The following is a 25521-nucleotide window of genomic DNA, read 5'->3' on the forward strand; positions in this document are numbered from 1 at the left end:
GCACAGGGAGACAGCTCCGGGGGCAGGAGTACATTGAGTGATGGACACAGGGAACAGGTAACTATGGGGAGGAAGTGGGAGGGGAGCTGTTGCATTGTTGTAAACTGTGGTCAATGTCATGAGACAAAGTATATGTGAACTGCTGTATGGAAAGTGAATTTGCTATGTAAATCTTCACCCAAATCACAATAATAATAATTAAAAAAAACAAAGACGCTGTCTTAATCCTAGCATATAAAAGATGATAAATTCTAATCTCGATTCTGTCTCAACTCACTTTTAAAACAGTCACTTGAGTCGTCTCGATTCACCATTATCTACTTCCAGTACATGGAAGGAATTTTTTATGGTTTTTAGTTTTCAAATAATTAGTAATGTTAGGAATAGGGACTTCATCAAGTTTAGAATGTACCCCTTTGTATCACTATAAACTTAAAAATATACGAGTCAAATATATCGAAAGCATTATCCAGCAGATGAATAGAAGATCAGAAGAGTTAATGCAGTTTTTATATAAAAAACAAAAACAAAAAAACTGACCCTTGGAAAAATTCATCTCCGGAAAAATTCACCTCATTATTTCGTATTTATTTTCACAATTCTTGTGAGACAGGAAGAGCCAGGTACATTTTCTGTACTTGAAGATAATAAAACTGAGGTATGATGGAACCTAGTAATGTATCTGACATCTTTGTCTAAAGCTTTGTCAGAGGTAACCAGAAATGGCAATTCACATTAACAACACTAAAATTTTGCCATTATAAACAACAGACTTTGGCCATTACTAATCGTAAACCTTTGCCATTATTAATTACAGACTTTTTTTTTTTAATAGCCTTTGACATAAAGTAAAATCATTTGTTTTTAAAGCAGTACAGCTCAATGCTTAAAGCATTGGTCTGGGATCTAGAACATACTGTGGGCACATGAGTGTGTGAATATATCACTTAGTCTCTTTTAGCCTCAGTTTCCAGGTCTGTGAATGGATGGAGAATGAACCCAGGGAATGGATGGGTAGGCTGAATTAGATCTTCAACTCAGGTCTTTTATAATTCTAAATATGTATTAAACTTGAAGACACAGTCCATTGTTCCAGAACTGCTGGAGAATACAGATCTCAGAAGGTGATTCAATATTATGTTTCTCAACAACAATCCAGTCAGAAGATAGTACAGCCATCATCTCAGCAAGGACATAATGATTTAGGACATCAGAGGAGAGATTAAAGAGAAGATGACAATAATTCTCAGGGTAGCATAAAAATAACACTTCATAGATTCCAGATGTATTCAGAACAACTTCAGGAAGAAAGAGAAAACTACGTAAGGTAAAGAGGTCATGGCTCTACATTAAAAATGGTTATTGAGCTACCTAAAAATAGTCTGCTGTCTAGCAAAACTGCATATTGAAATTCTTTAATGTGGTTGTTCTGGCACAAAGGAAAGAAAAATCATAGCGTCATATAGGATGCTTGGGCAGGAGGGAAGGTCAACAAGAGAAAGGTCCTGAGAGAAACAAAGCTTGGGAGTGAGCTCTAGGTGGCCCGAAGGGATCCCTCCATGTGTAAATAAATCTCCTGATCATAGAGCGTTAGAATTGAAGAAAAAAAAAAAAAAAACCTGGAGATTTTTCCAAATCTCTTAATTTATAGGTAAGACAGACCCAGAGAGCTGGCGTGACTTGCCCATTCCAGTTCTGTGATAACTGAGTGGGACAGTGTACTGACATGCCTTGCAGGGCCCAGCCCAGAACGGTCTGCCGCCATCTTTTCCCCACTCTGCTGCCTCCCTGATTGGGATCTACACAGCCTTGTGGGCATTAAGTTAGGACAGTTGATTTAGATTTTTCTGTGGCAACAAACACCTTCTAATTATAATCTAAGGCATGCGCCAGCTGGCACAAAACCAAGCCTGTCTTTATGTTTTCAATTTTGCCAAGTAAAGTGTGTAGAAAACATCATCAATAACGGCGACAATACTAATGCAATCCGGAGTCCTTTATTTACACTTTTATTAACATGTTTACAAATCTATCTTGACTCATTCTGTGACTATTCATTAGTCAACTTTAACTGAGGGGGGTGGGACTTGGAGCTGTTCTCTCTCAAGGCAAGAACTGAGACAGATGTGTGTGGAGTGACGCTTAAGGGCAGGAAAACCATGTGCTGCTGGGCCCCAGGCTTGGAGTCAGACAATTCATGTAGTGCGGAGACAAGGCTGAAAGATACTAGCACTTAACCTACCAGTGCTGCAGACGGTGCTGACAACCCAACCCTAAGAATTCTTTACATTTCTGACCATGTGGCACAGGTCTTTGTGTCTGTTTTAATTAATTCACATGTTCTGAGAACTGTGTGGGGTTTTCATTCTCCTTAGGTCACTGGCTTCTATCTTTAGAAAACTGTCGCATCCTCTTTCTGTCCCTGTTTAGAACTGTATGGGTTTTCTTGGCAAAGAATGTCAAGGCTAAAAGAAGCTTTGGGACTGCTGAACTCTGGGATGCTCTCTACAATACTAAGTTGAACTAAACAGAAAAAGAAGTGAAGATGAAATTTGTGATTTAGGACAAGATTTGCATACACAGAAAAAAGAACGTCTAGCTGAAGGCATCATTTTAAAAATTCTTTCTCACTTCAACCACCTAATCAAGGCCATGTCTGAGATTAAGATTCTGTCCATCCTAAGGTTTGAAAAGGATCATTTATAGGGGTAGTTTGGTTATTGTCAAACTAATTCCCATTTCCTAAACAAAATGCTCACTTGGCTTAACCTTTACTTTTATCTGCTTATCTGTCTTTACGGGAGCTCTGGTAGCATAGTGCCTATGGCACTTGACTGCTAACCAGAAGGCTGGCGGTTCAAACCCACCAGTTACTCCTTGGAAGGAAGGCTGGGCAATCTATTTCCATAGTGATACTGCCTCAGAAACCCAAGGAGGGGTCGCTATGAGTCGGGGTCCGACTCGATGGCACATAACAACAACAACAAATCCATCTTTATGAGAAAGATGCCAGATAAAATTACTCAAGGAAATCTATCTAGAGTTTGGAGACCTCTACTCCCATTAGAGGGAGCTCTGGTAGCATAGTGCCTAAGGCACTTGACTGCTAATCGGAAGACTGAAGGAAGATGGGACAATCTACTTCTGTAGTGATGTTGTTGTTGTTATATGCTGTCGAGTCGGACCTGACTCATAGCGACCCCTCCTTGGGTTTCCGAGGCAGTATCACTATGGAAGTAGATTGCCCCATCTTCCTCTGTAGTGATACTGCCTGGGAAACCCAAGGAGGGGTCGCTATGAGTCGGTTCGACTCCATGACACATAACAACAACTCCCATTAGAAGTGCCTAAGGCACATGACTGCTAACCAGAAGGCTGGCGGTTCAAACCCACCAGCCACTCCTCGGAAGGAAGATTGGGCGATCTACTTTCATGGAGATAACCACCTCAGAAACCCAAGGAGGGATTGCTATGAGTCAAACTGACTTGATGTCAGTGAGATTTTTTTTTTTAGCTCCCATTAGGAAATAAACTACTTGTATATGGACAAAGCTTATGAGAGTTACATGTTCTAAAATAAGGTAAGGTTAAAAAATCTGGGGTCTGACCCTATTGGTTCAAAAGGGTGAATTTGCAAAATAAAGTGTTCTGTGGATATTTGGGGTCTAAGTCACAATATAATACAAAGAAAACTCAAGGTGAAATCTTTGACTAGTCTTTTGAAATGTCTTAAATGCCCTTCCCAAGCCTAGAAGGCGCAGAAGACAACACATTCACAAACCTAGTAAGCATACATCCATTATAATGTTCTGAACATCAGAATCACATCTATCTGTTTAGTTTATAGGTTCCTGAGTGGAGCAAATGGTTAAGCCCTTGACTACTACTTGAAAGTTCAGCAGTTTGAACCCACCCAGAGGCACTTCAAAAAGACAGGTCTGGAGATCTGCTTCTGCAAGGTCACAGCTTTAAAATCCCTGTGGAGCAATTCTGTTCTGCACACATAGGTCACCATAAGTAAAAGAATCAACTTGATGGCAACTAACAACAAATAACAACTATTTAGATTACTCATACTTTCATTTAGCTTATACATATTTTTTCATGTTCTTATTGCCATTGCCATAGGCTTAACGACCTTTCAAGTTCCAAACAATATTGATGATGAAGTCAGAAGGCAATATGGCACAGTGTTGGACACAGAAGGTTTAGAAGTCAAGATTGTGTGACTTTGGGCATGTTACTTAGGCTTTTTGTGCCTCAGTTCCCTTATCTGTATAAAAGGAATAATGGTGCAAACAGGGACAGAGTACTCAATAAACAAGGTAAGCCCGGGCTTACTTGTGTTTACTTACTAATCTGCGGTGAACCATTTCACATGTGTTTTGATGTGATGAAATTGTTCACTGCAGGTAAGTAAGCACAAGTAAGCCCGGACTTACTTTGCTTATTGAGTACTCTGTCCCCGTCAGGGACTGTAAATCTGAAAAAAGGCTTTGGTTCTGTAGGAAGGTGCTATGGGATTGGGAGACAGATGTCAGCCATACTTAGAAGCACAATTTACAAGACTTTCTAAATTTTTTACTTCACTTATCAAATGAAGTGAATAATACCATTTTAAAATTACTGATAATATAGTTTTAATATTGATCTGCAACTCTAAATATCTTCCAAGTTGAAATTTATTTTTTTCTAATAACATCTATCTTTTACTGAGTGTTACTATATCCAGGCACTATTATAAAAACTTTATATCTAACTTAACTTCCAAACAAACTTTTGATTAGTACTATTCCTCTTCTCACCCAGTATCACATTACCCAATAAGCATCTTGGCTAACTTCAAAAGGAGCTCTGGTGGCTCAGTGATTAAAGCATTTGGCTGCTAACCAAAAGGCTGGTGGTTTGAATGAACCAGCCATTCTGCAGGAGAAATAATGTGACAGTCTGCTGGCCATAAAGATTTACAGCTTTGGAAACCCTATCGGGTGGTTCTACCCTTTCCTATAGGGTCACTATCAGGTGGAATTGGTGGGTTTTTTTTGTTTGTTTGTTTTTTGGCCAACTCTCTGGGTTGCAACCAGGGAAAACTGAGAGCCATAAAGTCTGTTCACTTTTACAACAAAAGGTTATCTTCTACAGACCTCAATAATTACAACCTATGTTTTTAAAAGAGAATTGAAAACATTTTATAAGGCAGTTTCAAGTTAAGAATTCCCAACCCAAAGTTTTCCTTTGGTTCCTCCCAGGATTCTAGGGGTTGGAGGGAGGATGCTTACCTCCCAGTATCCTTTCCTGTTTACTTCCCAGAATTCTCTTCTCCTCACCTCCCAGCACCCTCTCAAGCCTAACAGAAAAGAGGGGCCCACAGAGCAGCAAGGCAAATTTCCAAAGGAAGAAGGTGATGAAATAAAAAGCACTAGGGGTAAGCTGGGCGAATCCTTCCTCTCAGAGAGGAGTAAATGAAAGTAGATGGCTGAAGATGCCAATGAATTTGCAGGTACATGAGAAGGAAAGTAGGGAGGAGGCCAGATGTAAAGGCTTCTGCTTACCTAGAAGTAGCAGGCAACAATAAGACTGTGAGCTGGGGCTGACTGAAGATATAGGTCATGAGAAGAGAGATCAAAGTCAGGAAAATTGACCCTGGAAGCTATGGTCTGGGAAGTAATTTGTGTACCATGTAGGGTTACTACCGAATCCATAATTCCATTCAATGCAGAGCTTTAAAATACTTAATTCAACATTTAAAATATAGATGTAATAGAAACATGATGCTGTGTTGTGTTACTTCCACCTTCTACAACACTCACTCACCTGCAGTGACTTCCTTTACCACTTAATTCTTTCCTTGGCAGGTTTGAGGGTCTCAGCATATATGGAAGAAACAGCAGTTGATTGAAGTCAGGGGCTTTGAGTCCTTCTACCAACTCCCCCTTCCCTACCTTCCACACAGTTATCTGATTATCTGTAAATAAAGACCCCTGAACTTCATGGTCTATAAGTGTTTTTGCTGCTCTTCTAATAATTAATCAATAAAAGTTGTCATTGTCACTTGGTGTACACTTAGGAACTGGACAGTGATTTAATACTAGTTAAAGGGAAAAAAACCTAATGGTAAATGTGAATGAAATGCAAAAACATGACCTATTTATTGGCTATTCCTCTTCTTCTACGGATTCAATAGTTTCAATACAATAAACTATGTATTCCTTAAATTTGCTTATTTTAAATGAAAATACAGTTATTCTAACTCCCCACCCCAAGAAAAGGCAAAGAAAATTAATGGTGGAGGAAAAAAGAGTCTCATCATTGACGATAAACTAATGTCAAACGCCAAATTTGTCTTTTTCTTCTTTTAATAACAGCTTTACTGAGATATAACTGACTATACAATTAATTTATTTAAAGTGTATGATTCAATGATTTTCAGATATTCACAAAGTTACCACAATCAATTTTAGAATATTTTTATCATCCCCAAAACAAACCCCATACCCATTACCCATCTTTCCCGACTGCCCACCCTCCCCAACCCAGGCAATCACTAATCTACTTGCTGTGTTCACAGATTTGCCTATTTTGGACATTTCATAGAAATGTAATCACATAGTATGCAGGCTTTTGTGATTGGCCCAAGCCCTCTTCTTTCAAGTCTCCTGAACACCTCCCTACCAGGTGACCCCATGTGCCAGCTGCAGACCCTGGGTCATCGCTGGGCAAGTGAGGTGATAATATGGGCACACTCTAAGTCAGTCCAGTGCCTAGACATAATTGAAGTGGTCATGTTATAACCAGTGAGTGTTGCTTCAATTTAGGATGTCCCTTGAGCTTTTGGGGGGAAATTGGTAGGGAAGTTGGGGGAAAAATGGACTGTTGATTAAAAATTCAAGTTGTAGGGCAGGCAGGTATATGTCGATTTAGTCCAGTTTTGCCTGAGTATTTTGCACCTTGATAAATAAACTTATTTTTCACCACCTCCATAGCCTAATACATGACTGATCTGATGACATCCTATCTCAAACCTCAACAGCTTTGTTTGAAGCTCTGGTGCCATGTCAGCCCGCAACAGGAAATAAAGGAAGATAATGAGAGAAGCAGCTCATTCTTCAATGGCCTTCTTACATTTGTAATTGGAAATTTATTGTTCCTTTCCTTGAAGGAAAGGATTAATGGCATTATCCTACTTCCCCTCTACAAGTCTGTATGAAGATGTTTATTTCCACAGTAGGAGGTCCAGGATTAGTGGAGCCTCCAGAGGGTGGAGGAAATGCAAAGGCCAATTTAATTAGCTCATTCTTAACCACCAATCTTTTATACCTCTCATAAAAATGTCATGATTTAGTAACCATTCCTTTCCCCTACACGTTGTTTTAATCATCAAGCATTTTGAATATTTAATTCTGTCGAACTCTTTATATGTAGTCTTATATACATTCTTGTCTTTTCCATTTTGATATGCATCACATATTCTGTAAAAAAAAAAATATATTTGCCAACTTTTTATTCATACTCAACAGAAAGGCCACTTAAAGTCAGTTCTGCCATGCCCAACCATGTAAAAGCGATCACCATACAAGGGAACATGAAAGTATTGTGCAAGAATTTAAATGACAGTCATCTATTCAAGGTGACCCAATAATGTTGTTGTTATGTGCCGTCGAGTCGGACCCAACTCATAGTGACCCCTCCCTGGGTTGCCAAGGCAGCATCACTACAGAAGTAGATTGGCCAACCTTCCTTCTGAGGAGTGGCTGGTGGGTTTGAACCGCCAGCCTTCTGGTTAGCAGTCAAGTGCTTTAGGCACTAATAGATTCAGGCATTTTACAGCTGGGAGGTTGTCAGGGAGCACTATGTCCTCTCACACGTTACAGAACAGAACACCCAGACCTACCTGCGCTAAGTGACTGGCTTGAAGTCATTGCACCGGTCACTGGAGATCCAAGACTCAAACCCAGTTCTCACAATTTCCACGAAAATGTTCTTTTTACTAACCTAGGCCACCTTACTTGAAGCCTGGAAAGCAGTCACTGCCCTGCTGACAATTCAGGGTTGTGATTACATGCCTCAAATCACACAGCCCAGGAGACAGGAGTGACTGCCCAGAGAAGGCTGGCTTCTGAGCTCATAGGTGACATATCTGAATGAGCACAGATGGTTCTCTGACCCTGTCAGAGAGTTAAAGACCAACATGCTAACATTAACATCATCATCAAGGATTTATTAAATGCCCACTGTGTTCAAAGGCCTGCGCTAAGTTCTTGGGGGAATTTCAAAGAAAATCTGAGCTGTGATCCAAGGCATAGAATGGCTTTCATTACAGAGAGGAGCAAGACACAGTGCAATTTAACACTTATCAATAATGAAACAACTTATGAGAAAAAACGAACAAAAAAGGAAAGGTAATGGCCAGCAAAGCAAGCAGCAGAGCTATAGGAACTTCACAGAATGCAGACCTCTTTTAAAGATGTCAATCTGAGACTAGACTGTGGAGATTAAAATGAGAGACCTGTCCCCAAAGCTCATAGTAGACACATGCAGCATTCCACCTGCACAGAAGCACAGTGTGGCAAGGATGAATGACTGCTGGCTGAAAGTCATGAGGTACAACCCAAAGCAGATGCAGTGGTGGGAAACTCAGATGAACAGGAAGCTTGGGTTGTAAGTTGGGGACAGTTTGTGGTGGGGACAATAATTTGCTCAACTCACAAGAAAGAGCAGAAAAAAAGCATTAGAAAAATCTGATGATGATGATGATGGGTTGCAATGGAGTTTTTTCGAAAGTTTACAGCATGTCAACTCTGAGAGTGAGCTCCTCTGGGTTTCACGCCAGGTGCATCTTTGTGCAGGGTGGGGTTTCCTTCCGGTGTTCACTAGGAGTCTTCTGGTACTAAACCTGATGAGGCCACAAAGTTTGAGCAGAAGCTGTGAAAGAGCAGCTGAGGAAACCCAACAGACAACAAGCCATGGCAAAGGAAGAGAAAGTTTATACTGTTCAAGGAGCAAATTCAGGTTGGTAACAGTACAGCTGTGAGGATCAAGAGATGGCATCAAGGAAGAACCACAAGCATCTCCATGCTAGTGACTCCCAGATTTGTGCCTCTGCCCTTGACCCCAATCCTGAGTTCTACCGCAAAACATCCAGCTGCTTGACGACCATGGTACCTTGTGGTTATTTCCATACGCAATGGGAAAAATTCATCCTTACCTTCTTCCCTATCCTCCTCTAGCCCCAAATTTTCCTCCCTCAGTGAGCAGCATCTCTGTTCCCCCAGTCTCTCAGGCTCAAAGACTTTCTGGCTCTTGTCCTTTTCTCCTGTGGGCCAGCATCAGTCACTCTTATCTTGTCAGTGCTTTCCTTAGGTCTTGTGAATCTGCTCCCTGTTTTATGCTGTCACTGTTAGGGACAGATGCCTTAGTTCATGCCTCATCTTCACTTAGTAGGACTATTTCACAGTTTCCTTATTTCCTCACCAGGGGGCAGTGGAGGTTCAGTGGTAATGTGGTCAATGAACCTCATGCACATCTCTCAGTGAGGGCTTCTGGGTTGCTATGACGCTGAATAGGTTTCATTGGAGCTTCCAGACTAAGATGGGCTAGGAAGAAAGGCCTGGTGATCTGCTTTCAAAAGTCAACCAATGAAAACCCTATGGTTCATACTGGTTTGATATGCAGACCAGCAAGGGGATGGAGCAGGACCAGGAAGCACTTCATGCGATTGTAGGTGGCACTGCCATGAGCTGGGGCTGACTCGATGGTCACTAACAACTAATTTTCTTCTCTCCTACCTTATATACAAACAAAACAACAACAACAAAAAAAAAACTCAGTGCTGTCAAGTCGATTCTGGCTCATAGCAACCCTACAGGGCAGAGAAGAACTGTCCCACAGGGTTTCCAAGGCTGGAACCTGTATGGAAGCAGCCAGCCATATCTTTCTCCTGCAGAGCAAATGGTGGGTTTGAACTGCCAAGCTTTCAGTTAGCAGCTGAGTTCTTAACTACTGTGTCACAAGGGCTCCTATTTTATAACATAACTGACTCAGCTACCTTTAGAAAACACATCTCATCATGTTACTTCCCTATGCAAAACCTGTAGAATCTGGGTACAGAAACTGGTTGAGGGCTTCAGCCGGTTTCCATGTTCTCCTCGTTTCTTTCTATTTTCTCATATCTATCTCTCAATCTCACCACCTGCCCCTCACCCCCACCCCAACCATCTAATTTCTAGCCATTCCATGAACTCTCCTGCTTCCATACTTTTGGCCCACAAAGTTCACCTCATTGTCCCTCTCTTTCTAACACAAATATTTCTTAAGTGCCTACTGTGAGTCAAGCATTATTCTAAACACTGGGTATAAATACCAAAAACCAAACTCACTGCCGGCGAGTTGGGTCCGACTCATAGCGACCCCTCCTTGGGTTTCCGAGGCAGTATCACTACAGAACAACCTTCGTTCCAAGGAGTGGTTGGTGGGTTTGAACCAACAGCCTTCTATTTAGCAGTCAAATGCCTTAGGCACTACACCACCAGAGCTGCCTAACACTGGGTATACAGAGGGGTAAGCAAGATAAGACAAAGCTCCTGCTCTCAAGGAGTTTGTACTCCACTTGGGAAATCTCCATCTGAAAAACGTAACAGACCTTATAAACCAAAAAAACCAAACTCACTGCCATCTAGTCGGCTCTGACTCATGGCGACCCCCACTGGGTTTCTGAGGCTGTAAATCTTTACTGAAGCAGATTGCCCCGTCTTCCTTCCACAGGGGGGGCTGGTAGATTTAAACCACTGACCTTCTAAGTTAGCATCCAAATGCCTTATCCACTACATCACATAGACCTCATGGTATTCTGCAAATACTGGCAGTCCCCCTCCCCCAAAAAAGTATAGTATACTGTGAAGGTCTTGACACTTTAGAACTTTATTTTTAAACATGAAACAAGAACAGCTAAAGTTTAAACCATTAGTTTTAAAAATTAATTCTTTTAAAATCGGCATTCTCTGTAGCAAATACAAAGAAGAAAACACATCACATGCAAATAATGAGAGATTCTAATTCAGGAGACGCAGTAGGGTAAAACCAAACCTGGTATTATCCTCAACAATGAATAAAAGGGTTTAGTTTCAATTATTTGGTGTATTTAGGTTAGACAGGATCATCTCCATCCGGCACTACTTTTTGGTTTCTGGTGGGTAACCCTCTTGGGTGGCTCAGAAACCTTAAATGAAGCCTCTATATGATTTCCCAGGACTGTAATGCTGCTGTTATTATTACATGCCGTCAAGTCATCTCTGACTCATAGTGACCTTATGTACAACAGAACAAAACTGCCTGGTCCTGTGCCAGCTGCACAATCTCTACCATAGCTGAGCCCATCACTGCAGCTACCGTGTCAATCCATCTCGTTGAGGGCCTTCCCCTCTTTCGTTGACCTTCCACTTTACGAAGCACGACATCCTTCTCCAGAGAATGGTCCTTTCTTTTTTTTTTTTTATTAGGATTTGGTTGAAGATTTACAGAGTAAATTCACTTTTCATACAGCAGTTCACATATACTTTGTCTCATGTCATTGACCAAAATTTACAATGCAGCAGCTCCCCTCCCACTTCCTCCCCATAGTTACCTCTTCCCAGTGTCCATCCCTTCATACTCTTCTGCACCCTGAGCTATCTCCCTGTGCATAAGCAGCCCTTCCTTCTCCTAATAAAAAAAAAAGGACCATTCTCTGGAGAAGGAGGAATACAGGATTGGGAAGCTACAAAAAGCATGTATCTGGTTTATTAAAGTTACTTTGAATAGCCACTTTTTCTTTTTTTTTTAAATAGGAATCTACTTCCCAAAGATAAAGCAGCAATTTAAATGCCAAAAGCAGGAGGCAAAGCTGAGGAAAGGAGTAATGTTCAAATGATTAATTATACTCACACTGAGTCTCCTTAATACTGATCTCTCATACTAAGAGTTTAACAGACATGCCAATTAGTTAGTTGTGAATCATCCTCTACTTGTCTAATTTGTCTTCAAAATTTGTACTCAGCAATTTGTACTTATTTAAATATCAACTTACATGGTTTTGTTTTTAGGTGGAGAAAAAGGAAAGAACACTGGCTCGTGTCTTAGTGTTTCAGCAACTAAATCGGTCATTTTAGGGAATTTGAAAACTGTATTTTCTATCTGCTGTAGTACAGAATTTAGGATTTAATGGCTCCAATTCAGATCTCATTTAATAGGAGAGGAAATATAAGAACTTCAATTTGGTAATGAATTGAAGCATCTACAAAGATACTGTAGTATGGACTCTCAAAAGTCAGTTTCTGTGAAATGACAGTATAGCTGTTTTATTTTTTATTAAAAAAAAAAAAAAGAAAGAAAAGGACAGGGCTATTGGGTGGAACACACTTTGCTTAGGGAGAAGAAAACCAAACAAAACCCTCAGCCATGGAGTTGATTCCAACTCATGGCTGTCCCCTATGTTAGAGTAGAACTGCCCCATAGGGTTTTCTTGGCTGCAATCTTTACAGAAACAGATTGCCAGGCTTCTCTTTCACAGTGCTGCCAGATAGGTTCAAACTGGCCACCTTTAGGTTAGCAGTCTATTGCCTTACAAATAACTTCAAATATAAGAATCACCACAAAGCCAGTTCCTATGAGGATTTTCACATTCTCCAAGCTGCTGAACCACTTTGTTTCTAACACTGGCCACTCTCCTTGCCCCCAGCACTCTTCCCGCTCACCTTGGGGTTTGGGAATTCATTACAATGTCTCACAGAACTCATTTATTAAGGAACAGGATACAACTTGTGATCAAGATGAATAGGCTATACACCTCAGGATCAGGAAGCATGCAGGCAAAGTCTCCCTTCTTCAGTCCAGGACAGCCCTCTCAGCTTCCCTCAACTTTGCAGGCCTCTTCTCAGCCCCCTGAGGACAGGCTCCTCTTGCCCTGCCCTCTGTCACTGCTGGCTCTGCCACTGGGTCCCTTCTAGGCCTGCCATCACTGGCTCTGCCTCTGGGCCACTTCCGGGGCTCTCACTGTCTTTAATGTTATAGCCTTTGGCCATGTCACAGCTCTTACAGGCAGTTCCTTGCCTCCTCTCTCTCTGCTTCTTTCTTCCTTTTCTCTTCCTGCTTCATTTTGTCTCTAAAACCTCTGTGAAGGTGGCTGCTTAAATACACAAACCACTCAACAATTTCAAGGTACGCTACTCCTACCAGGGCCACATACTGACCAATCCTCTTTTAGTAGGCCACACAGACTTCATCTGCATAGTCTATTGACCAATCCCTACAAGGTGCATACCAATCATAGGGCAGGGAGCAGCCCAGGACCAGATAAAAAGTATCAAAACCAAGTTGTTTACAGTTTATTAAGCAAAAGTCAATCAACCTGACAAAAGTAACAAACTCTTGAGGTAGAAAACAGAGTAAAGGTAATTCCTTAGGGTTTAGGGAAAAAACTGATCAAATGCTTTTTCCGAAAAACCAAGGCAAAAGGCCACACACAAAGGAATTCATTTCACCATCACTGCTAACAGTCTGCACCACACAGGGATCTTCCTGAGAGAGCCAGGCATAAATTTTCTTAGAATGTCAAAGTTATCTTCTATTAATTCCCTTTTTGTTTTTCTGTCCTGTTTTTTATTATTGTTGAAAATATACACAGCAAAACATACACTAATTCAACAATATGTACAGTTCAGTGACACTGATTACATTCTTCAAGTTGTGTAACTACTCTTGCCCTCCTTTCCTATCAATTCCTTTTAAAGTACCAAACTCATTTTCATATGGCCTTTTTAAATGCAGTAACAGTTTTTGAATAACAGAATCATTCCTTTCTATTTGATACAAATCATTCCCTTTTAACTATTCCAAAAAAATACCCCTTAAAGGATAATTTTAAAGGAATTAATTTTTTCAGCAGTAAATTTTAAGTCCATAATTTTGATTGATGTTTTCTCTTAAAACTACAGTCCAAATCTCAGTGTTGCAGTTTCCGAATAAACTCATGTGCCCACATTCTCTCCCACTCCATCCTCTCTTCAGGTGCCCCCAAGAATCTGGACCTGTACAGAGACAGTGGTCCCTCATCCACTGAAGAGGGAATGCCACCAGCAGCCTGGCCAACATTTCGTTTTCAAAACATGGCAGCTTTTCATGTCTGTGTAAGCACGTGAGAAAGTTCAACAGTCGATGAGGCAACAAAAGAACGCAACACACTGCCTTTGAGTCGGACCCAACTCATAGCGACCCCTCCTTGGGTTTCTGAGGCGGTATCACTACAGAAGTAGATTTCCCAACCTTCCAAGGAGTGGCTGGTGGGTAGGGGCCCACAAATCTTTAGGAAACTAAGTTTTGTTTTGTTAGACAGTCTGTTCTTTAAGGGGTAAATCCAGGGTAAGCTGTGACACCACTCAACTTCTAAGGGCACCCAGGGTGGACAAATTGGGAGCTCTGGTAGCATAGTGCCTCAGGCATTTGACTGCTAACCAGAAGGCTGACAGTGCAAACCCACCAGCCACTCCTCAGAAGGAAAACTGGGCAATCTACTTCTGTAGAGATACCGCCTCAGACCAGGGTAAGCTGTGACACCAGTCAACTTCTAAGGGCACCCAGGATGGATAAATTAGGATTTTTAATTTAGGGCAAATTAGAGAAAGTGATTGCTAGATTTGAGGGTATTTAAAACAAGTCAATGCTCTCACAGTAAAATGCATAAACTGTTGTAAAAGACCAGAAAGTGGTCCTTGGATCTCCTATGTTAGATTTCCATTCTTAAAAATCCTCAACTTTTAAGAATCTGGCCAGCTCTATGAAAATAAGGTAAACCAATGTCAGGTCCCTTCTTAGGAAAAATATTCCTCAGTGAACAGATATGACAGCAGCACCAGCCCAAGTTAACACTGAGAACCAGGCAAAGCAACAGTGCACATTTGTCATGCAGTCAGTAGGTACCAGGAGCCAGAGGCAGATGCGCCACATGACCGTTCAAGGGCTGGATGGGCTCCTGACGGTGACAACAGTGCTGTGACCAGAACACAAGTCAGCGCTACAGTATTCAAAGTGGGGCCTCTGACAAAGTGCTGCAAGCAAGTCATAGTTGGTCAATTTGAAAGCAGCAAATCAGCAAGAGAAAACAAATTCTCAATTTCTAAATGGCCTCTAAAAATATAGGAAATGTGAATTCAACACATGTTCACAGGCAGTTGGCATATTTTACAGCAGAAATAAAAACGAGGCTCTGCTTGCAGAACAATTTCACCTGGAAATGAGAGAGTATTATGTAACACTATCTCATTCCAAAGAACATTACAGCAGATTCTCATTACTGCTGATAGCCATGTGCTATAAAGTTGCCGCAAACACTGAATTAGCAAACCCTCAACCATTGCTCTGAGGGGAAAGGCAGTGTTAGGTTCCTTCAAGCCTCTGGTCACATTTTTGTCAATCTTACGTGTTTCTGTTTAAAAAACACATTATTTAATATATATTAATTCATTAATATTCAACTCACAGCCAACTATAATGCATACCTAAATGAAGTTACCTAACACATGTATTTGCTCTGTAAGGCACATCACAATCTTGCACTTAGGAACACTAGTTAGCAGTTCATCACTATGCTTGAGGGCTGTTTTAAATGGCAAAGTCACCAATAAAAAGCTCCAAAATGCAAACAAACAAAAAACAAAATGTGGCACTAAATAAGTTGTGAAAAGAATGCTTGTTTACAGTACAAGAGTACGAGGCAGTCTAAGCATGAGAAGGCAGAGTGTCACCTTGTTCAGTTTCAGGTGGCAACATGTGCATTGGGCAACTCAACCCTTTCACCACTTCGTGCATGTCCATAAATGACAGCAAAAGCACCGTGAGCAATGATCTTGAAGTTACAAATGCATTTTATACCAAGGAAGCCAGTTTGCAATTACAGAATCCACAAATAATGAGGATTGACTAATTTCTTTTCCTACCAATCTCTATACTGAAATCATAGGGTATAAATGTACCTAACCAAGAAAACTTGTTATTTCAAAAGAACATTGAAAGATTCTTATGTAAAATAAAATTTAGTATCATACAATTACCTGTAATGACAAAACAATCTCATTTTACAGAGCAAAAGCCATTAAAAACCCCATCTGAAGCAAATGCTATAAAAGTAACTCACCTGGAAATCTTGATCATCGATTCCAAACCTCTCCCGCAGATTACGGAACACCATTGGACAGTATTCCTTAAACTTGAAATGGCTCGGCATGTTTTCTCTGCAATAGTGATAGTGTAGAATAAAGCTCAGATATCCAAGGCATTAACCCGACTAGAGTCTGCCACCATTTCTTCTGGATGCCCTAGAAATGCTCAAATTCACTGTCCACATTATACGCAGATGTATTTTACAGAACCAAGTATAGCCCATAGTAAGAGCTTGGGGGACAGAAGATGCCAGACCATTAATATTTGCCTCCTTTCACCACCTACGAGTCCTCAGACTATGTAACCTTTTACAGCCTAACCATACATTATCACCATTTCTCTAAGAAGCAGAAAAGGGCCACATATGGGCAACAATAAAGGAAAAGCAAAGAAGCAGGAGAGTTAGGAAAAGGCAGACAGCAAACAGTGCTGCCCAGATTAGTTTTCAGTTACTTACTGAATTAAAAGTTAAAACAGACACAAGACTGTTCCCTCACTCCCAAAATACAAAAAAAAATCCTATTTTATATAAATGTCACATTCTCAATTCACATAGAAAAAGTTTCCTCAAAAGGTCAACCTCTACATGTTATTACAAAAAGAATGAACCTATCAGCTTCACAACAGAACAATGGCTCCATCGGGAAATTTCATAATTGATCCTAACGTGGGAGAGATTTCTGTAGTCATCTTGGAGGCTCATCCCAGTCATTCAGAATTAACTGCTTCCTGATTTGTATCACCACAAAACCTTATACATAAATAAACACACACACACACACAAACACACCCTCTATTATGGAACTTTGCAGAACAAATTATGGTAGTTTATATATGTGACAGTTTTCAACTCCAAGGCGTACCTTGAAGATACTGCAGGTTCAGTTCCAGACTATTGCAATTAAGAGTATCACAATAAAGTGAGTCACCTGATTTTTTTGTTTCTCAGTGCACATAAAAGTTAGGTTTACAGCTTACAATATACTGTAGTCTATTAAATGTGCAATAGCATTATGATAAAGTTTGAAATACTGTGACACAAAACGTGACACAGAGACATGAAATGAGCACAGGCTGCTGGAAAAATGGTGCCAACAGACTTGCTCAATGCAGGTTTGCCACAATCTTTAATTTGTTAAAAAAAAAAAAAAAAAACACACACACACAACACATTATCTGCAAAGAGCAATAAAGGGAAACACAATAAAACAAGGGATGACTTTATCAGCCTAGCTGTGAGCTTGTTGAGGACACAGCCACAACTTATACACTCTTTTATCTCTAGGTCTCAATGGACTGATAACACATAGTAGGTGCTCCATAGCAAGAACAAAAAACAAATCCAGTTGCCACTGGGCCAATTCCAAAACATAGTAACCCACATGAGTTGCAGTAGAACTGTGCTAAGCTCTTTTGGGAACACATCACCAGGCTTTCTGGTTAGTAGCCAAACACTTAACCATTGACTATCCCCAAAACCCCCATAATGAGGTCTAAAGCACATTAAAATAAAGGAGAAATAATCTCAATGCCCAATGTCATATCCAGTTATGTTTTATAAAAATATACCTTAGTTCTGTATTGTTCTATCAAGTAGTTATTTCAATTCATAATCATTTTCAAAGTTTCATTTAAGAGAGCAAGAGGTTCATAACAGCTCAAAAATCCAAGCAATTTACAGCTTCAAAATTTTGAATTGTAATGAGAATATCACATTTAACATGTAAGATATTCAGAGAGAACAATATGCCATATGGCAAAAGGATATTACCCAAGAGGGCCTGCTGTTACTTTTCTGAAAATGACAGATGGCTATGTTTATCACAAGATTAACTTCATCAGCAAAACTTTACTCCTACCCATTGAAAAATAATGTGATTACAGAAATTCACAAAAATCATACTGGTAGCAGTCATGTCCGGGCCCATAAAAGGTCATACTTGTACTTACTTGTTAAAAAGGTGATTGTCCACCTTTATCTTTGAATAGGCTTTGAAGTCATCTGGCATCAACATAACAGGGATTTGAACATGGCTCAGTTCATTGATCTAGAAAAAATAAAATAAATGGCACCGGTTATTACCATCTAGGAGGGAAGTCCTTGATTTAAACATGTTACTTGTAAAGAAAATCTGGTGAACATAAGGACTGTTCTCCCACCCCACCCCTCCCCCCTCCCATCTCCACCCCCACTCCTATCCTAAGTTGTCTTTCTTCTTCTCTTCCTCAGCTCAAATCCCCACTTCTCATCTCTGTCCTACACCAGGCCTATGGTGGCAGGGATGGGGTGGTAAAGGAGAAAGAACAAAGGGTCAACCCTCCTGGCTACTTGTCCCTGATTCTCCACTCCCTATCTCCCCCCTAAAGCATCAACCCAGAACCCCTTTAATTATACATCCAGGACAACTTCCCTCTGTAATGTTTTCTGGGAAAGAGGGTTTTTTCATTTCTAATATAAATATTTGTTGAATTAATATCCATAAATATTTCTTTACACTTTTGGGTTTTCAAAGAATTACTATTACTCATTACTCATGTGTTCTCTACCTCACTTAAAAAAATCAAGATTTTTTTTAAAAAAAAAACAAAAGTATTGGGATGAGGGTATGAATTTACCAAAGAGGAACCTTCATTAAGGAAAGCAGTTGTTGTTGCTATGCGCCATCCAGTCAGACCCAACTATAGTAACCCCTCCTTGAGTTTCAGAGGCAGTATCAAGTAGATTGCCCAATCTTCCTTCCGAGGAGTGGCTGGTGGGTTTGAACTGCCACCCTTCTGGTTAGCAGTCAAGTGCCTTAGGCACTATGCTATCAGAGGGATACATACAAAAGGAAGATGAATTGGATGGGAATCAAGAACAAAAGTAAGTATGTGGTTACAGAAGACAAAGGGTGATACCAAATTTCATTTACATTCTAGTGAATGAGAGGGACAGGATTTGACACATGACTTCGGAAAAAGGTGAACTTTCTCCTCATGAATTATTTTTTTTAACTTAGTTCCTGAGCTGTTTTTCTTGTTGCTAGTACTACAAACCAGTTTAAGGACTTATACTTTCAGTGGAAGGGAAGAGACTCCGAAGGGTCCACAATTACAAAAATGAAAGACATGACAATACAAAATGAAAAAACAAGTTCTTTGAATAAAGTAAACTTTTTAAACACACTGCTAGATTCACAGAAAGTAGAGCTTAATCCTCCAAAGTGAGGTTAATCCATGGGGGGCACAGGTGATCATGAAGTTAAATGTGAATGGAGCGGTTTCTCTGAAGACAAACACAATTTCAACACTTAGGCTGGAGGAAAACTAGGCAAATCAATAAAAGATTTAAAATTAAGCTAAGACCCTTGAAGGAGGTGAAAATGGTTCTAATACCTGGTGTAAGCAAATGCAAATGAGCTCTAAAGGAAACACCTCCAACATGGGCCTTCAAGATTCCTAAAGATTGAGATCAGTCTTGTATGAGCTCACAAAGATAACAGTGGAGCCAGCAGAAACAATAGCAATAGATTAAAATCTTGAAGACCTCAGCTGTCAGAATGACCAGATAATGAAAAGAAAACGAACACTATGCATGAAATGTATAATGAAATAAACAACGGGACTAACAAAAATGAGCAAATTATGACACTTTTGAAATTACTACATCCATTCCTCACTTACTGACATGGTTAGGCTCCAAAGACCTAGTTGTTATGTGAAAATTGGCATCATTATTTAGTTATTTCTCAACAACCTGCCTTCATAAATTAGACTACTCCAAAAATTAAGGAATGTTTGGTTCTCATGATTAAAAAGAGAAATAAAAGATAATTGTATTAATAGCTTGGTTTGCACAGAATCATAAAGTGTTGCTATTAAAAGAGAATTCTAGAGATCTTATGGACTAATTTCTCAATTTTGGAGAGCATAATATACCTTTGTATATCTATATCTATGTCTTTACAATTGAATAATAGATTGATACTTAGTTAAATTAGACAACTATTTCATGGATACTTGATCTTTCTTATTTTGTTGTTGTTGTTATGTGCCGTCGAGTCGGACCCAACTCATAGCAACCCCTCCTTGGGTTTCCGAGGCAGTATCACTACAGAAGTAGATTGCGCCATCTTCCTTCCGTGGAGTGGCTGGGGGTTTGAACCGCCAGCCTTCTGGTTAGCAGTCAAATGGCTTAGGCACTATGCCACCAGAGCTCCCTTTCTTATTTATTTGTTGTTGTTGTTGTTATGTGCTGTCGAGTCGGACCCAACTCATAGCAACCCCTCCTTGGGTTTCCGAGGCAGTATCACTACAGAAGTAGATTGCGCCATCTTCCTTCCGTGGAGTGGCTGGTGGGTTTGAACCGCCAGCCTTCTGGTTAGCAGTCAAGTGCCTTAGCCACTACGCTACCAGAGCTCCCTTTATTTAGTGATGGCTTCACATTTCATTTGAGTCTCCCCTAAAATTCTCCCCCTAAGCCTCCTGGTCAGGTGAGTAGCTAGAATTAATGACCTATGAACAAACACTTCACAAACCTGAGGCTCTAGTACTTAAAAGTTTTTAATTAGTTGGCAATGTATTTTTCAATAGTATAACCTCACCATCTAGCCTGTAACCTCACTAGCATAAACTAAAATATATCACTTGTTTCCACTTCATATTCATGTGCTGACACAGATAGTGACAATGAGTTATCATCTTAAATAAGGCTGAATTAATTCTAGTTGTTAATTTCTGTATTTTACATAGGGCTCTGGGTAGCAAGTTTCAGATTTTAGTACACAAATTCTTGGCTTTTAGGTCTTTAGTGTAAGAAATTTTTAGTTATTAAGTTCGACTTTCTGCCTAGTCAAACCATTCTATAGACTCCAGATGATTTATCATCTTTAGTTTACAACTGTTATTACCAGAATTGTAAAAATAAAGCATTTTATACATTTTCTTCTATCTTTATATGTATTTAGACAAGGAACATGTATTTAATAGTTAAATTTATATATGCTATATAATATTTGTGAAAAGGAACAAAAAATATTTGTGCTAACCATTACTATTTTGAAGGAAAGACTGATAATCTTCCTCTTCATAGGAATAAACAAAGATTATGGGATCCAAAGGACTTTAATTTATGGAGATAAAAGTTTTTTGTTTTTTTTTTTTTAAGTTTATCAAAATTGTATTAGGGTAGCTAAACAATAAATCAAATCAAAAGCCCTAGTTACATTATTAAGATCACATTTTAGATTACTTTAGATTGCAAATACTTTTAAAAAAGCCTACAAGAAAAAATACACTATCATTTTATACTAGTGAAGGACTTCTGACACATTCTCATTGTCTATTAATGCTGACAGTTATATTTACATGCCTAGAAGTCTCATGATCATATAAGTGTATTATAAATACCTCCATGGGGAGAGGCCTTAGGCTGGGTCACTCAAAGCTCTGGGGAGAGCTTCTAGTTCCTGTCTGTACCATGTCTGTCAACCCAAAATGCCATTCTGCTTAGCCACTGGGTGCCACAGAAGCCTGAAATCTGTGTTGACAACACTGGTACCAATCATAGGACAAGAAATAAAGAAGCTTCTGTTACCAATATCAATAGAAATAAGGCAAACAGTGGTGGTGGTAGTGAGTACAAAGGTTTAGTACAAAATGCCAAAATATGCCAACTGCACTCTAAGGAGAGAGGAGAGGGGAGGATACTGGCTGGCAATGGTGGGAGTGGGAGATAGAGTGAGTTACTGAAAGGGTGAGTACATGAAGATCTGGGGCAAAAAGACTGTTGCAAAGGCCACTGGCTCAAGAGCCAGGAGACCCGAGGTCTAGGCGCAGCTTTGCCTCGACTCCCTTTGTACTTAGCATTATCCTTGCTGTTCATACTTAGTGGACTGTGTGCCGAGCCTCATGTTAAATACTTTAGACACAGGAGCTTATCTGATTTCTGCAAATCAGGTAGGTACCTCAGAGGAAAGGTCTAATGATCTACTTCTGAAAAATCAGGCACTGAAAATTCTATGGAGCATAGTTCTATTCTGACACACAGGGGTCACCTGGAGTGGGAATCAACTTGACAGCAACTAGTACTACTATTATCCCCATTTTACAGACAAGGAAACTGGTATTTAGAGAGATTAGATAACCTACTAGCTACTAAGTAGAAGAGCTGTGCCTGGTATGCAGACAGACATATGTCTGTCAAATTCCAGACAATCTACAAGGTAAAATTTATCTTAAAACATCTATCTGAAATTCACTACTATCTTCACTGTGGTAAAAACTTCTAAAATAGCCCGGAACATAACAACAACAACAGATAAGGAGTAAGACCCAGCTGGTAATGGCTCAAAAATTAAGGCATGCAGAGGTATCCCCACAAAGCCATTTCACAGTGTGGCATTTAAAAAGTAACCTAATTCATATGATTTTTAAGTCAAGCAAAGAGTATATTAATAAATTGTGAAGAATTACTAACGACACTCAATTAACTCAATCAGATTCGCCCAAAACACTATGTTCCCAACTAATACATAATGAGTGACTGGTTTTCATTCAGACAAGAATATACAAGAAGGACCAAAAGAAAAACAAAACCATTCACATGTAGCGTAGACAGTGAGATAATCTGATGATAATAAAGAAGTTCACTATAAGCTATAACATATTGAGACTACACAGGAAACACTCGGTGTGTGAGGCAGCAGGCTGCGTTGTTGGGTATCAAGGCTGGGGGATGGGCGCTGGCAGGGAAGCGCATACACTTCAGATTGGGGCAGAATGCAGAATGGTTGGAGTGGAAGCCCTCTTGAAAAGCCCTTCATCCCTCCTCAAAATCTCAAGATACAGATCAAAGAGGGTTTACTGTATCTCCCAAACAACATCTCTGCCTTAAATACGAGTGCATACTTAAAAACATAACCCAGTAACAAAGTGCAGAGACTTCAAGGTGCTAAACCTAAGCTAGTTAAGCACAAAGGATTCTAGATCACTCAGGACCTAATGAGAAAAAGATGGTAAGGCACAGCTCAACACAACTACTATTTTGGATACTATTTTAACTTTCATTTCTTAGGGAAGTAAAATAATAAATACATCATACCAGATATCCTAGACTTTACAAGTTTTCCAATTGCGTCTGGTTTCAACAAAAGGATCTTAACTTCACAATCAGAAATGTGATAGGCGTTCACCATGACTGTTAAAATCTTTTTCTCCCTATGATTAATCAGAGCCTGAAAAGAAATGTTTTCCACTTACAGTACTCATCCTACATAAACAAAATTCCTTTGTGCCTCTATGGTTGATAAGCCTAGGAGGATTCCTCCAAGCAAATAATTTGCTTTCAACATTTTTTGCCCTGGGGATCACTGCCTCAGGAAGTGAAGGAGCAGAAAAACTAAAACCAGGAATTGCAGGAGATAAGAGTTGAGGGTCTTCTCCAGAGGCTACTGGAATGAATCACAGCTGAAATTCTGACTTGTTCAGTTCCCATCCCACAAATAACAGGGCCATTCAAATGTGAAGCACAACTTACACTGATTCTCCCCCAAAGGTATACAAAAGAACCTCTGGCACATTTCCAAGAACCTATTTTCTTGTGTGCCCAGCCAAGTTCATCAAGATGGAACACTTCCTTCTCCAGGTTCTATTCTCGGGTCACGTGTGCTGTTTCTGGAGAGGGTGACCCACAGTAGAGGGAGCAGGAGCTTGATGAGGAGCAGAGGCACAAAGAGACAAACATTGTGAGGGTTTGTAGTAAATAAACTAACTTTAATCAACTAGGTATTGCTGTTATTGTTATTGTTAGCTGTCATGAAGTGGATTATGCCTCATGGTGACCTCTAGGTGAATTACTTGAATTAGGTACAATATCTGGGAGCAGACTTCTTAAAAAATTCTAGTGTTCTATTTATTTGTGTGCAAAATGGGGATACCCTCACTTAGCACATGTCTTTGATGTGAAGAAGTAGCAATCATAATGTTCTTAGATCAAAGAACATCATAAAAGTACCATTTTCTCTCTTTTTTTTTCTATTTTCTTAGCAAGTTTGTGAGGAGGGGAGAGAAATACTGAAAATTTTTAATCTGGTTTTTACCATCTACTTGATACCCATTTGCAATTTCTTATCTCATATTTTAAGCACCACCACCACCCAAACAAACACTAACCTGAGCATCAGCTCTCATTTGGAAATAATGCTGTGATCTTGTAATGAACACAGGCTGAGAAAATGAAGATGCAGTCCCACTATGACTCACACACACAGCCCTGCACTTGGAATGATGTGGCTCTCATTACAACTTACACTGTAAATGGAATAGCAATTTGAATGTTCTGAGGTTTCAGAGGGGGCAGGCAGAGCAAATTAGAGACAATTACAGAGGTAGGAAAAACAGGCAGCTGAAAATGTTTGTGAAATACATTTGTATTTGTCTTCAGGCAAGAGGTCAATTTTCCACAGCACTCCATCAACATTCATTTTCTAAGACTGTTTTTTTAAGTTGATATCTTTGTACTTACAGATAAGACAAAACCAAATATACAAGTATATTTCAATTAGCATTTCCCTCTGAAATGGGAACTACCCTCAAATATGCAGAAAACAAATGCTTTCCTTTTGACAAGGCAAATGACAATGTTTTGATAGCAAAACTGAGTGGAGATGTTAGTGAAAGTTACAGAAGTTTCCTGTTCCAGTATCTCTAAATTCAAAAGCCCAAATTAATACTCTTAAGGGGATTTTTCTCTTGAACAAATATCATTAAGTCAACATTTTAATTAATGGCTACTCCATTAAAACTAAAGGAGCTCCAATGGCTCAGTGGGTAGGGCATTTGACTGCTAACCAGAAGGTTGGTGGTTCAAACCAACCAACTGCTCCACGGGAGGAAGATGAAACAATCTACTTCCCTAAAGATGGACAGCCTTGGAAAGCCAATGGGGGTCACTATGAGTAAGAACTGCCTCAATGGCAGTGGGCTGTTTGTGATTTGATTAAAATTAAAAGGTCACCAGAAATACTTAGATTGCTGCTTAGAATCTTACTTTAAATTACAATGAACATAGGCACAAACTCTACCACAGGTCTTATGTCAACTTGGTATTTGTAAGCTCTATCAGTGTGGTAAAGGCTTCTTATAGGTATATCTCACTGGCTGGCCCATTGCCAATAAATCCAAAAGAATGTAGTCATGTTAAAATTGTATCTCTCATAACCCCAAAGGATCCAACAACTAAAGCAACACTGACCTGAGCATCAGTTCTCATTTGGAAATAATTTTATGATCTTGTAACGAATACAGGCAAAGAAACTTGTTAGCTGGCCAAAAACTGACAGACTCTTACAGAGG

General features: G+C 39.8%; 1 protein-coding gene across 1 annotated transcript in view; it reads right to left on the reverse strand.

Annotated features, from left to right (window-relative positions):
* PIP4K2A (phosphatidylinositol-5-phosphate 4-kinase type 2 alpha) overlaps nucleotides 1–25521 on the reverse strand; it is a 261669-nt gene that overhangs the window by 89712 nt on the left and 146436 nt on the right. The window contains exons 2-3 of the mRNA XM_007936364.2: nucleotides 18139–18236; nucleotides 16163–16259 (exon numbers count right to left, since the gene is read on the reverse strand). Coding sequence (XP_007934555.1) covers nucleotides 16163–16259; nucleotides 18139–18236 — 195 coding nt within the window. The remainder of the gene's footprint in view (nucleotides 1–16162; nucleotides 16260–18138; nucleotides 18237–25521) is intronic.

Source organism: Orycteropus afer, unplaced genomic scaffold (genome assembly GCF_000298275.1).
Source record: "Orycteropus afer afer isolate SDZICR_OR568_19922 unplaced genomic scaffold, OryAfe1.0 scaffold00035, whole genome shotgun sequence".
In the NCBI taxonomy this organism is placed as follows: Eukaryota; Metazoa; Chordata; class Mammalia; order Tubulidentata; family Orycteropodidae; genus Orycteropus; species Orycteropus afer.